Source organism: Ceratina calcarata, unplaced genomic scaffold (genome assembly GCF_001652005.2).
Source record: "Ceratina calcarata isolate Rehan_Ccalc_2016 unplaced genomic scaffold, ASM165200v1 scaffold46, whole genome shotgun sequence".
Classification (NCBI taxonomy): domain Eukaryota; kingdom Metazoa; phylum Arthropoda; class Insecta; order Hymenoptera; family Apidae; genus Ceratina; species Ceratina calcarata.
Genome location: NW_017170028.1, coordinates 116,766 through 130,388, shown reverse-complemented (window position 1 = coordinate 130,388; position 13,623 = coordinate 116,766). Strand labels below are relative to the sequence as shown.

The following is a 13,623-nucleotide window of genomic DNA, read 5'->3' as shown; positions in this document are numbered from 1 at the left end:
AACGAGCAATGCACAAGCAATTTTAATTAAAATTAGTTACGTACGTAGACCGGCGCGGCTCGATCGACGCCGGGAGCGGACTCTGCTCACGATTCGAAGGGTAGCTTTTTCAGTGATTCTTTCTACTATCTCGAACGACTCTCTAGCTGATTCTAGTCGAATCTCGTTCACCAAGTAGAATCTACCCTTCACTCGTGAAGAGTCCCCGACGAGGTTGGTCGAGACCGACCCGTCGATCGACCCCGCCCGACAAACAGAAACGCAGGAGCAGAGAGAGAGCATCTCGTGCTTGGTATAGATCTGGAAACATTTTATTTGTACATCACGGGAATCGTACCAAAAATGATTTGTTTCGCATCCACACAAAATTCAAATCAAACGACAATGTCTTCGACGCGATTTTGTAATTTCACGAAAACGCGCTCAGTGATAATAATTGTTTGACAATTATTTTCGAGCAAAATGTTTCTGGGTCTGTCTTAGGTGTCGAAAGAGACGGCCAGACAGATGGGGAACGAAACGAGTGATCGAGGATGGATTCGCAGGATCGAAAGGGAATTAAATGAATGAAAGGAAAGAGCAGAACGAGACGAGAGCCTGTATATACGGAAACGAATGCGTGTATGCCTGTGCGCGCGTGCCTGTGTATTTTGCGTGGATGGAAGAAGGGGACAAACACGAAAATGTGGAGGACGAAGCAATAAAGAGAGATAAATAGAATGGTAACCGCACCAAGGAGAGACCAAACTCGCTTAAACGAAAGATAATTACTTACTTATGTTGCTTTCTATTTATTTTAATTAATTATTGTATTTATTGGCGCGGGTTTCGTGTTACACGCGGAAAGAGAGAAAGAGAGACTAGCTTTCAACTCGGTTCCGACACCCTCGTTTACGAACAATACGATTAGACGCGTGAAGAACGAAACGCGGATATTTCAGTCCCTATATAAATTGATTAACAAGAACGTGTTAAAAAGTTTTACTCCATTCTGACACTGTCTGTGGATGGCAACGCGACGGCACGATTACGCGATTGTCTTTTCCGACAAGAATTTTCTCTTTTACGTAGTTTTTTCATTAACAAATGGAAGGCAGATTCCAAAGAAAGATGAGACACGGGAAAATTTGAAATGTCGAATCGCATGAAACGAACAGCGTCGGTGCGAGAGGGTGTAGGACCGGGGGCTGAGATACCAAGTGCGGAAGGAGAAACGGGACGCGAGAGACAGCGAGAACACAGGAAAATGAAAGAGAGAAAGAAAAAAAAGAAAGAAAGACCGTGACAATATATACATATATCTATATATTTGCAAGATATTTTGCGAGCAGGGCTTTTTTATCTATTTTATAGTAATCACAGCTTAAGCGGATTGTGAAAGCTGGAGAGAGTGAGATCGTTTTGCTAAACCCGAGAATAAAGTAAATTACATGACCCACGATAAGTGTATAAAACGAGGCGAAGAATATTTGAGGACAAAACAGAACACGATTGGAGGGGGTGGCGTGCGTGAAAGGGCGAGAAAGAGGGACGATGAGATGGAGCGAAAGGAAGACGGGGCGAGATTTAATCACGCGCAGCTGATAAACGGTTTGTAAATTGCGTACATAAAAATGATAGGTAAATAACCGCCGGCTAAAAAGAGGAAGGCGGTTTCACTATGTCGTATACTCTATGTTTTGTTTGTTTTGCGCCTTAGGCTTGCATTATAATTAATCTGATTATTATTATTATTGATTATTATTGATTATTATTATTAATTATTATCACCATCACCATCATTATCATTATCTTCTTATTATCATTATTATTAATTTTATTATTATTATTATTATTAGGTCTACCGAAAAGTNTTCATTTTACGGGGATTTTACGAGATCCTTTGAATGAACAAATTGTTTAAAATAAAGTGAAGGAATAAATAAAATATTGACCAATTAAGATTTATTTTTATAACACCCGAGCAGCGATCCTGACTTCTCGTTCGTTGCTTCTTCGTGCTGCAAGTACACGTGCACGTACCTATTTATCTAGCCATCGTCTCGTCTCGTCAATTGTCCATTAACCCAATCTACGACGAGTGCAATGACAAAGAAATGAATTTGTTTCTCAATGACCAATTGAAAGGTAGGATTGTCGAGTACAAATCATGTATTTATCTTATCTCTTGAAATGTGACAAAGCGTACAACAATATTATAAGTCATCTTTGCCGTGTCGCACGATGTCCCAGTCTCTGTTGTCTCGCGAAAATGATCTCCGCGATGAAAGCCGTAGCCGCGAAGAAATGTCCGACCGCGAGCAAGTAGAAGCTGAACAAGACGTGCCGGATCTCGAGAATCCTGAAGCTCTTGTCCCTGGCTATTTTTTTCCTCTGCCACGCGGCGTGCATCCACCGAGTGTTCAATTTTTTCCACATGGTGACTAGGCCAGCTTCGACCGATTTACGGATCACCTCCATCGCGCGATGAAGCAGCGGCCAATTCTCCCTGGTCACGTATACCTGTACGTTCTGCTGGATCCACCCGGATCGTCGCAGCGGTTCGTTCTGGATCCTCGTGTACAAATGAATGCAGTTGTCCAAACAGGCGGCGTATCGTGATTTCAGGACCCTCTGCTTACAACCATCGTACGTTTCCGCGTGAAAACGCGATCGGAATTCCGGGTCCTGGAGCACATGTATGTTGTACACGGATCCGTAAATCTCACAGTTCGATTTCTATGAACAATAAAACCGTTCTTGGTTTATCAATCGATTGAATACACGAGATATATTGCATACGAATTGTTCGATGGAACAAAATTAATGTATTTAATTTTCACATATACGTAATTAACATTTAAAAAGGAAATTATGTACTTTGAGATCTTCCGCCGTTCTGATATTTGGTAGAGAGACCGGAATCGTGAGCAGAGAAGACCAGTGGCTCTGGAATAGAGCATTCAGGATAAAGACCAAGAAAAACAAATTGCTGATGAGTATCCTGCCGAAGTTGGTGACAGGCAAGCCGATCATAGACACGCTGGTAATTAAACGTATGATGTTCATGCACGATGACAGGAAACCCGTGTACAACGTGAGAACGCTGAGCGCGATCAGCATAAGAATAATAATCACAACGAGCGCGCCTGGTGATATGAATGAAACTATCTTGTAAAGCTCTGATATCTGTCCTGCTCGTCGAGTGATCACACAGAGGCCGTCCAATTCGTGAGGATACGTGTGTCTGCAATAAAGAAAAATTTGTTCATTAATTTCTATTACTCTTTCAAAAGATTAAGTAAATTCAAATGATTAATTAATATACTTATATCAAATTATGTCATCTCTTAAATTCATTTTTAAGTTTAATTATGGTATCGGGAAAATAAATATTAATCATCGTAATCACGTACTCGACTTTCCACATAGCGTGGAGGCTTCTCACGTTCATTCCCATGTCGACCACGCCGGTAGCCACCTCTGCCATCATTCCCATCACGTTCCCGTCGCTGTCGATCCCCCCGAGATCGTATATTGTGCCGTTGTGCTCCAGCACCTGTAGACTAGCATTCAACCTCTCGACGACTATCTTCGCGATCTCGCTGTTGTCGCCGGTAAACTTGTCCGCGCCCGTTTTGCTCGGATTTATTCGTAGATATGGGATAAAGGAGATCGCGTTCATTCTGATCACGTATCCGTTCACGTCTTTCGTCCTGTCGAACAGTAAATCCTCGCACCTGTCCGAGTTGTTATACTTTCTCTTTAACAGCACCCACGGATGTCCGCCGCGGCCTTTGAAGCGGCCGGCTTCCTGCCAGCCGGCCGGCGCTGCATTCGAGTAAGGATTGTAAGTATAGAGGACGAGTCCTTCGACAGGATCGATGCACGGGAAAATCGTGTTGATCCTGTCGTATTCCCAGGCGGTCCACAGAAACCTGAAAGCGTTCACGCAACCTCGTTTCTCGGTCTGGCCGTCGATCAGGACGTGAAGCCCGTTAGAATTGGCCCAGGTGGAGTCGTTTACATTTTGCAGAAGCAGTCGCAGCATCGGCTGCGAGGATGCGATCAAAATGAATTGATTCAATCGCCATAGATAGTGCAGGAAAGTAAATTGTTCGAATACGAAGAACGAGTATTTGCTCAGCGTATACAATTCGAACAATGCTGATTTTGATTCGGAGATCAATGCGACCGGAACCTCGTCGAACGATGGTTGCTTGAAGAAGTCTTCGTATTCCCCGGCTAGGAGAAGAGTGTCGTCCGAATCGAATTTGGTGCAGGAACGGACGATGCTCACCTGAGAACAAAATTATTTATCTCGACTACTTTTGACTGTACATTCTGTAGATCCAAAAATTATTTTAAATAAAACCTTTGATGTATTTCATATATTTTATTAAACAGTAACACAAGTACCGTTTCCTCGATCAGGTTGTCGTAACTAATCCTGTTCCCAATAGTTCCATTGATAACCAGCGTAGAAAATAACAAGGTGAAGCTCGAAGCGGGCATAATTTTTCAGGAAACGGCAGATTTCTTGTGCAAAATAATCGCGAGCGAGCGTACGTACACAGCGTCGCAGTTGCCCCTTTCGGTTGTAGGTCAAGTGGCGGTAATGAGCCTCAATTCTGGCCGGCCGAGAGTAAAACTCCGTTGCTCATTAAAAACACTTGCATAATTTTCATCGAACAATAGCGCGATTAATGAAGACTTCGCTTGTTTCAAAAACTGTTGCGAAACGACGCACGACAAACAATTCACTGGTGCGTCCTTACATTCTATCCATTTCGTTAAGCACCACGCCATTTTTATGGAACCCATGATGGTAATCGTTTCTCTGGTAATCTTTTCGATCTAAATGGATCCATTGTCCATTTTCGTTTGCCGATATTGCTGTTACTTTAATTGTCTTTTACGTAAACTACCTAAATGGGTTATCGATCGCTTCTTTTTTAAGGATGTATTGGCTATACAGTGAATCCCAAAAGTTTATGCACTTCAGAAACACATTTTTTAAAAAGAAATCAGACGTCGGAAGAGCATTGCTAATAATAAACAACAAAAAAAAATTTTCGATTTTTCCGAGATTTTTCTAAGGGGTACCCCTTCAATTTCTTCCAAATTTTCGTTTCTGGCTAATAATTCCCAAACCGTTGGACATACGGAAAAATTGTATCAGACCTTTTTTGTAGAGAATGACGAGATCTATAATTTCCATGTAAAGATTTTCCGCTAGCGTCAATATTTAACGAGTAATTTGCAAAAAACTGTTTTTTCGTTTTTCGTCAATAACTCGTTAACTATTGACGCTAGCGAAAAATTTTTGCATGAAAATTATAGATCTCGTCGTCCTCTACAAGAAAGGTCCTATGCAATTTTTTCGTAGATTCAACGGTTTAGGAGTAATTAAGGAAAAATGAAATTTTTTGCCAAACGTTCACCGTTTCGACGCTGGGATGGTCGGATTTTGTCAACATCAATAAAATGCCAAATAATCATACTTGACTCATTAAATATCGAAATTAGAAGAGAAATTCACTATTCTTAATTACAGGAAATGCGTTTTTCTAAGGTACATAAACTTTTGGGATTGACTGGATAGCCAATACGTCTTTAATCGGAATCCCTGGAATACAAATAAAACAATCACGCGATGCGATGACTAATCATTTCAGTCTGTAAGATCTGTTATACTGATTTATTGCTAAACACGTTTCGTTACTCTGGAGATGTCAGCGACCTGCTGCACGAGACTCTCTTCCATCAGTAAGCATTCCGGCAGCTGAGAAAACTGTTCCTCTTCAAGGTGGGAGGCAGGCGCCCCACTCTGCACCTCGTGGAAGTCGCGGTTGAAGACAGTTTAGCAGCGGTCGCCGGCCTGAGCGTTCGTTTCCTCGAGCCTGATTACCCAGCGAACCGCGAACAGTTTTCAATTCGCACGCGCTAAATATAACTGCTATCTGCTCGTTATCGTAGCTGTAATTCTTGTTTTCCATAATTCTACTCGGGCGTTTTTATAATAAATCATAATTCACAGTTCAGCGCATAGGGCCTTCGGCATCTAATTGCGCGTTCGTCGGATTTCTGACGAGATTCTAAAGCTGCTCATGAAAAATTGATTAAATCGTAGAAATAGATTCCCCGGAGACCTGGATCGTACGGGTACTCCCGGAGGAAACCAGTTTTAGATTCTGCGAAAAACGAGTTCCGCGTAGCTTAAAAAATGATTTGCTTCCGAGCTACGGTTTTGTTCTACGTGACAGCGATTATTATAAGTCACGTGGTCGGCTCGGAACAACCGCACATCGTATTCATCTTAGCCGACGACTTGGTAAGTAATTTCCATCTTTTAATTATTGTTGACAGACGCTTTGAAGTTTCAACTTCTTTCAAGAAGTAGTTTTGACTCTTCACTCTGTGAGATAAAAAATTAGATGTTCTCAGAATCTATAGAAGCGCTATATTTAAATATAAGTAAGCGCGAGTGTTTAAGCAGGCTTCTTAAACAGGGATGGAACGACGTCGGGTTTCACGGGTCAGGGCAAATACCGACACCGAATATCGATGCGTTGGCGTATTCCGGTTTGATGCTGGACCGGTATTACGTCGCACCGATCTGTACTCCGTCCAGGAGCGCTCTAATGACCGGCAAGCATCCCATTCATACCGGAATGCAGCACGGGGTGCGTGATTCTGCTATTAACTATTTAAGCGAGCAAACGGTTGGTAAATAAATCGACTCTTTGAACCTGGACCCGACCAGCCTTATGATTAATTCGGTTGTGACTCGTTACGCTCGAACAAGGGTTGCTCAAGATCGGCGTATTGCAGATGACTTAAGAAATCGTGGTTTGGATAGAATTCCTCAAACCGAGATACTTTTTCAATAAATCTTTCATGAAGTAAAGGTATTCAGGTGTAATCATTTTTTAAGGATCAGATAAGATTAGGCGATTACGATGTGATAACTTTCTTCTTTCGAGTATATCTGATCTTCTACTCGCAAGTGACCTTTATCTGTTTCTGTTACGAAATCTTAGGTAGAGCGTTGCCGTTCCATCGGTAAAAGTCAGAGATCGGTAGACGTTTAATGCTATATTATATGGAATTAGGTTTTAAAGTGTGCCGAGCCACGAGGGCTGCCTCTGCATGAGAAACTTCTGCCGGAGTATCTGAAGGAGCTCGGCTATAATACGCATATCGTGGGTAAATGGCATTTGGGATTCTACACGAAAGAGTACACCCCCACGTACAGGGGATTCGAAACGCACACCGGGTTCTGGAGTGGTCACCAGGACTACTATGATCACACCGCCGTGGAGAGCGTGCGTAATACAATTTTCGGCTAACATGGAACCCCAAAGAATATTTTAATTTAAAAAAGGTTCATTCCTTATCGATCATTCAATTCACTCTTAATTAATTCTTTTTATCATGAGGAATTTTTTCAAGATTTTGAAGTGTTCGATGTCGATCTTTAGTTGGAACAGAATGAATGAAACTTCCATTGAATTTAGTTTCAATTTAATTAGCCGTACTGGGGTTTGGACATGAGGAGAGGATTAGACCCTGCCTGGGATCTCCACGGCCAATATTCCACGGATATCTTCACGAGGGAAGCAGTGAAACTGATCGACGGTCATAACACCAGTCGACCGATGTTCCTGTACTTGGCACATGCGGCCGTGCATTCTGGAAACGAGTACAATCCGCTGCCGGCGCCTGATCAGGACGTGGCCAAGTTCACCAGTATCTTTAATTACAACCGTAGACGCTTCGCTGGTAATTACCGTGAAGTTTATTATCTAATCGGAGTTCAGTCTTAGAACGAAGCATAATTTCAGGCATGCTGAGCAAGCTGGACGAATCGGTCGGCCAAGTGGTCGAGGCGCTCCGTAAGAAAAACATGCTGAAGAACAGCATAATCGTGTTCTCCACGGACAACGGCGGGCCACCGGCCGGTTTCAATTTAAACGCCGCCTCGAACTGGCCTCTCAGAGGCACGAAAAATACTCTCTGGGAAGGTACCGAAGGACGACATTATTCGTTATCAAAAATAATTGTAAAATAATGCGTTTCGATCAGGTGGCGTAAGAGGAGCCGGTTTACTATGGTCGCCGAAGTTACTGCAAACTGGAAGAGTCAGTAGACAGCTGTTTCACATTACTGATTGGTTGCCGACGTTGATAACGGCTGCCGGCGGAGATCCATCGAAGTTGTCTATCGATGGTATGGATTTGTGGAACGCATTAAGTGACGACACGGAATCGCCCAGGACTTCGGTTCTTCACAATATCGACGATAAATTCGGCGTCGCAGGAATAACTATCGGTGACTGGAAGTACGTCCAGGGTAAGCGAAATCTCGATTAATCATAAATTTTGCGATTGATGAAACGGCGAGAGAAAAAAGTATGAATGATGAAACTTTTACTGAATTTATTTAATTTATTTATTCCTTGAAGGAACAACGTATAAGGGTGAATGGGATGGTTGGTACGGTCCGTCGGGACGAGAATGGGTCTACGATGTCGGAGGGGTGATTGGTAGCGTGGCTGCCAGAGCAGTGGCTAGCGTGGGTCTGTCTCTGTCAGCGGACACTGTTCGACAGCTCCGAGAGGAAGCTATGATTAAATGCCCTCCAAGGAACGGCAGTTTGCCACTCTGCAAGCCAATGATAGAGCCCTGTTTATTCAACATCCAAAGAGATCCTTGCGAGGATAATAATCTAATACACGAGTAAGTGAAATCATAATAATAAGAATAAGAATAGAAGGAATTTTGTGCGAAGTAAGTATAATTTATTATGTTCAAGGTATCCGACTATCGTGGAAAGTTTAAGGACCGAGCTGCAGAAATTGAACGCCACAGCGATTCTACCTGGGAACCTTCCCTGGGACAAGAGAGCCGATCCGGTATTGTGGGATCACATGTGGACCAACTTCGGTGACCATTTACACGTTTTTGCAAACACTGTTAGCTGAAATGATAGTAGGAATAGTACGGGAACTGCGATTATAGGGATAAAGTTCGCCCTTTCCTTGTTTTCAGTCGTTAATGTCCTTTTCTCGTGGTAACAATTAAACGACTCGCAGGGAATTATAAATATCACTTCGTTTATTTCCTTAATTTATACATTTCAATCTCATGTTGGGCCACAATTCTATCCAAGTGTGTACAAAGTGGGAAAAGAAATGCAAAATGGAGATCTGTTCGAAATGAAAGATGGAATGCCCTCGCGTTGGCTAGAACGTCAGTATAGGTCCTTCTCGGTGATCAAGAATATCTGTAAAAAGAAAACCACGCGTAATTGCATAGTAATTGGCATAGTTCTCTGACGTTCAATGAATCAACGATGTACCTTTGGCAATACTCCACCAAGGTAACGTAATGTACGTAAGAAATGCGTTTAGAGGAACGGATTGGGCCCGTCTGGTCTCCTTCCAGAAGTGGAAGGTCTGCGTGAATCCTCGCATAGTCCATAACGGGTTGTAAGCACCGTCGTCCAGCTCTGTTGGCACACGGAGAATACCTTAATTACTGCTAATGGCTTCGAGCATCGATTGGTAACTCGACCTACGATTGAGATCCTGGAATGATTCGTGTCTCGGCCAAAGTAGGATCAGGAGATCAAGAAGATTCATGGAAGGATTATGGGAAAGTGGATTTTCGGAATTGGACCGGACGGCTGAAGATGGCGAGGGACGAGTAGGTCGATCGTGGTACGAAAATATGTAGAGGTGGTACAATGATACACATCAGCTACAGGTGCGCAGAACAGACAACACGAAAAAGGATGCACTAGCTTCTTTCTGCGGACAACGTTCAATTCCTTTTTTTATCGTCACAGCATATGTTTCAAAGTTCAATTAAAATTGCTAGAACGTTGCGAGGCGGAAAGAAGGGGTGAGCCGTTCTTGCCACGCGAATAGATCGCGCTCTATGAACCTATCGGTTTCTAAATCAATTCTATCGGTTTCTGGCGAAAGCTTGTTTCTCGTCAGGGATGACTATGTTTATACCGGAGGTGAAACTCGCGCGATAGAAACCGAGCACGCTATTAAATTTCTTGGTCTCACGGAAATTACTGTCAGAAACCACCACCAGCACTACGGAACACCGTCTCGCACCCCTGTTATCACTGTCATTTCACCATCCTCATAAACACAGTCACTGACTGAGCATGGCTGTACAAGTTTACCTTTCTACGGGGGATATGATCGAGTACAATGGACAACATGATTGTTTTTTTTAGTGTACTTCAGTCGCGGTATGAACGATCGTCATTCTACGTGTATTTCAGGTTTCATATCGAACCAGTCAATCGGATTATATATCATTAATGTCGATTTAAAAATAGTATTTGGACGTTTTCAGTCGGCATACTTACTGCAATTCGATCTAGGGATCGCACAGCGGAGAACGATCGTTCACAAGGCGGTGACTGTACGCGTAAATAAAACTCGTGATCGTTCGACTATATTATGTGGTGGATCGTGTAGAGGTGTGTCGTTCAGGGGGGGGAAGAAGAATTTACCCTGTGAGCCGGGGCGGCGCGGGAGCTCGCACCAATAGTAGATAGCTGTTCCGTCTGGTGTGACGCGATGCGGCGGAAGTGGGTTGCCCGCGAAGCTTCCGGACAATGCTCGCCTTCGCCTCCGCCGCGGCAGGGTGGCACTCTGCCTGTGCGTAGTCAGGTTCCCGCGCGTGATACGCGCGTTCGCGTTTTTGTCTTTCAACTGGTCGTCGTTTTTGTTCTTGTTACGGCAAGTGTAGTACTCCTCGTGGTCGGAGCCGGCCGAGCGGAGCCGCCGCCGCCCGTCCGTACGACGAACCCTGACCAGCTCGTCGTCGCTGAGACGTCGCTGGTCCTCGTCGTTCTCCAGGTTGTTGATCCGTTCGTGATTGATCTGCCCGGTGCTGTACGGCCTGCGTTTGCGGCTATTGTCCGGCTCCTCGTATCCCAGAGGTAGCTCTTCCTTCCCGTGTACCAAAATCGCGCCGGCGTCCAGTTTCTGCCGGACGTAGTCGTCCGTCAAGCACGCCGCGGCCGGAACGAGTATTTCGCTACCGACTTCGATATGGTTGTGCTGGTGGTTCTCGAGGCCTGTCACCAGACACACGATTCGATTCGACGGATGCAAGCGGTCTCGCGTCGCGTTTTTACGACTTTCTCGTCTCTTTCGCCTTTTACCTTTACAGACACCGTTTTTGTATTTTCGTTGAATCTCGTCAAAGGCGGGAGAGACGGTGAGTCGCGTGAAACACGCGGGAGCACGCTCACCGAGTGTCTCGTGATAGGTCTCTTTTCGATTCACCGAGTTGTCGATTCCGGTGCGCTCCCACGAGTTTCGTTGCTTTTGCTTCGGACGATGTTGCCTGCCAGATAGATGAGGGGATCTTCGTCGTCTGGCGTTCGGACTCCTGTGATTTCCTGGTGAGCCCCGGCCGCCCCAGCTGCTATCCTGTTCGTCGGCTACAAAGGAAACAGCCGGCATGGCACGTGACACAGATTAGACACAATTTTCTGTTTTCTCCCTCTTTCTATTGCTATCTCCCTTGTTTCGTTTTTTTTTTTTTGTAACTCGTTCGTACGAGATTCGCGTGTGGTGGTGTTGGTGGTGGTGCTCTACAGCCGTTCCTTCTCGACGGATTTTACGTTCTTTCTTTCAAGCGCATTGAAACAGTGCGTCTTGCGGTCACTGACTAGTCTGGAGGAATACAAGAGCACGACGAAGAGAAACCTTACTGATTAAGAAAGGTGACCAGAGAATATATTTCTGGTATAGATAAAGATAATAGTCGTTGGAAACATGCAATTCTCGCGTCTCTGAACCGAATCGAACTTCGTCTAAAGTCGAACGCGATATAAAAAGAGACAACAAATACATCTCGGAGAGTAGTATTAATAATTAATTAGATTAGACCTGGAGGCCGATTCCTAATTAAGGTTGAACTAGCTATCAGTAGAAAGAAATGTGCAGAATACACAGAGATATGTCATAACAGCATGCACGGTTGGTCCTCGAGGGCGCAGGCAGAAGAAAAAACAGGAAGAAGGTGAAGAGTGAATTATCGAATTTCGTCCCGGATTTTCGTCCAACTTTCGATCGCCGACGAATTTCCATCGGATACAACAAAGCGTTAGCGTTTAGTTACCGTCACGGACATCCCCAGCTTCGATTTCGTTCAACCCGTTCGCCATCGAGTCGAGACCCTCGTTCTCCGACCTGGCCTTCGTCGCAGCCGTGTCCGGCTTCGTTCTCCAACCGCCGCGGACGTAGTTGTTCAAGTTGGAGCTCGGATCGGACAGCCTTCGTTGATGTCGATACATGAACAATTCCTCGGCATCGTCCCAGTCAGCGTCCCACAGCGAGTCCGTCGCGCAGTAGCCGGGTTCCGAGGTGGGCGTCTCCGCCCCAGAACCCTTCGGCTTCGTCACAGCCATCTCCGCGTGACCTTTTCCTAATCAATTTCCATAAATAATTCTATACTAACAACTAACAAACACTACCAAATAATAACAAATACTAACAAATGTTCAGTTATTTTTTATTGAAATTATTTTTTATAAAGTCCAATCCTTGAATATCTAAAGTAAAAATTAAAGAGTCCTACCACGAGGCCCTTTCATCCGAACGAATTCTATTCGCTGGGAGGCCGCGCCGGAGAACAGGCCGAAGGTCATGCGCTGAGCCATTTTGGTGCTCAAGCTGGACTGAAAATCGAAATAATCGAATATAATTTATCCTATTAATAAAACTCGTTAATAAGATATAACGTACCCTCGCGTCGTAGACTTTCTTCAGTGCATCGTATCTAATGGAACCCAGGAAAATGACACCCTGTATGGCGCCTTCTCTATCGGACGCCACCAATTCCACGCATACCATCTCTCCATCCCTGACTAGAATATCACAGAATACTTCGTCGAAGTTATCCACCATGAAACATATGTGCGGGTACGTCATCTCTTCGAGATCGCCCTTCGCATCCATTCGCCTTCGACTCGGACTCGCGTACACCTTTTGCGAATGCCTTCGTAATACCTAAAGACGTTTATAAAAATACCTCGAGTAACAGACTAGTTTTAGACTTACTACGTTATAATATTTTTCAAATTTTAATAGAATGCGATTATTATAAGTTTTATTGTTGAAAAATCATACAGTTATTGCATCCTAAATTTTTAATAAATAGTTCTAAGTATTAAAAGCAATTATACCAATAATTCCTGTATCAATTTGGAAATTATATTTAATAAATTTGGCTAATTAACTTACTTGCAATTCCTTAGGACTTGTCCTTGTGCAAATCGCTAACGTGAGCGTGTAGTCGAACTGATGTACGACCAGGTTCAGGTACACGGTTTCCTCCCAATCGATGTCGGGATCGCCGATCGGCAGTTTCTTGCTGTCTTTGCGGAATACATCGACCTCGGTCTCGAACTTCGGCAGATATCGCGACGACGTCTTCACGTGTTTTTTCCTAACGAAGAAGAGAAGGTCGTCGCCGTCGATCGTGTGCTCTCCTTGGAAGAGAAAGTGTCTGACGAATAAATCCGTCCAATACGTTGTGCCTTGAAGAATCACGAAACCGGAGTCTGAAATTTTTCGTTCATTACAATTGTTGCTCTTTTTTT

At 44.0% G+C, this 13,623-nt stretch overlaps 3 protein-coding genes across 9 annotated transcripts in view; 1 reads left to right on the top strand and 2 right to left on the bottom strand.

Moving 5' to 3' along the window:
* Positions 1 to 1,867: 1,867 nt before the first annotated feature.
* LOC108627317 (uncharacterized) lies at positions 1,868 to 4,651 on the bottom strand. Its single transcript, XM_018028499.2, has 4 exons — positions 4,399 to 4,651; positions 3,396 to 4,279; positions 2,860 to 3,226; positions 1,868 to 2,718 (listed from the first exon to the last, which is right to left on the bottom strand). The coding sequence occupies exons 1-4, from the start codon at positions 4,492 to 4,494 to the stop codon at positions 2,203 to 2,205; spliced, it is 1,863 nt and encodes a 620-aa protein (XP_017883988.1). The 5' UTR covers positions 4,495 to 4,651; the 3' UTR covers positions 1,868 to 2,202.
* A 1,179-nt stretch (positions 4,652 to 5,830) lies between these two features.
* On the top strand, positions 5,831 to 9,087 carry LOC108627331 (arylsulfatase B). Its single transcript, XM_018028523.2, has 8 exons — positions 5,831 to 6,313; positions 6,492 to 6,665; positions 7,095 to 7,307; positions 7,515 to 7,764; positions 7,827 to 8,006; positions 8,068 to 8,334; positions 8,447 to 8,720; positions 8,797 to 9,087. Exons 1-8 carry the CDS (start codon positions 6,206 to 6,208, stop codon positions 8,963 to 8,965), a joined length of 1,635 nt encoding a protein of 544 aa, XP_017884012.1. The 5' UTR covers positions 5,831 to 6,205; the 3' UTR covers positions 8,966 to 9,087.
* The window catches only part of LOC108627332 (uncharacterized protein KIAA0930 homolog), a 7,217-nt gene continuing 2,674 nt past the window's right edge, over positions 9,081 to 13,623 (bottom strand). Inside the window, exons 2-8 of one of the 7 annotated variants that reach the window (XM_026815511.1) lie at positions 13,265 to 13,584; positions 12,767 to 13,030; positions 12,600 to 12,699; positions 12,141 to 12,446; positions 10,519 to 11,457; positions 9,343 to 9,492; positions 9,081 to 9,267 (exon numbers count right to left, since the gene is read on the bottom strand). In XM_026815511.1, coding sequence (XP_026671312.1) covers positions 9,227 to 9,267; positions 9,343 to 9,492; positions 10,519 to 11,457; positions 12,141 to 12,446; positions 12,600 to 12,699; positions 12,767 to 13,030; positions 13,265 to 13,584 — 2,120 coding nt within the window. In that variant the 3' untranslated portion in view covers positions 9,081 to 9,226. Of the gene's footprint in view, positions 9,268 to 9,342; positions 9,493 to 10,518; positions 11,458 to 12,140; positions 12,468 to 12,599; positions 12,700 to 12,766; positions 13,031 to 13,264; positions 13,585 to 13,623 lie in introns of those variants that run through there. The other 6 variants (XM_026815512.1, XM_026815513.1, XM_026815514.1 and 3 more) reach the window with 6 other exon arrangements.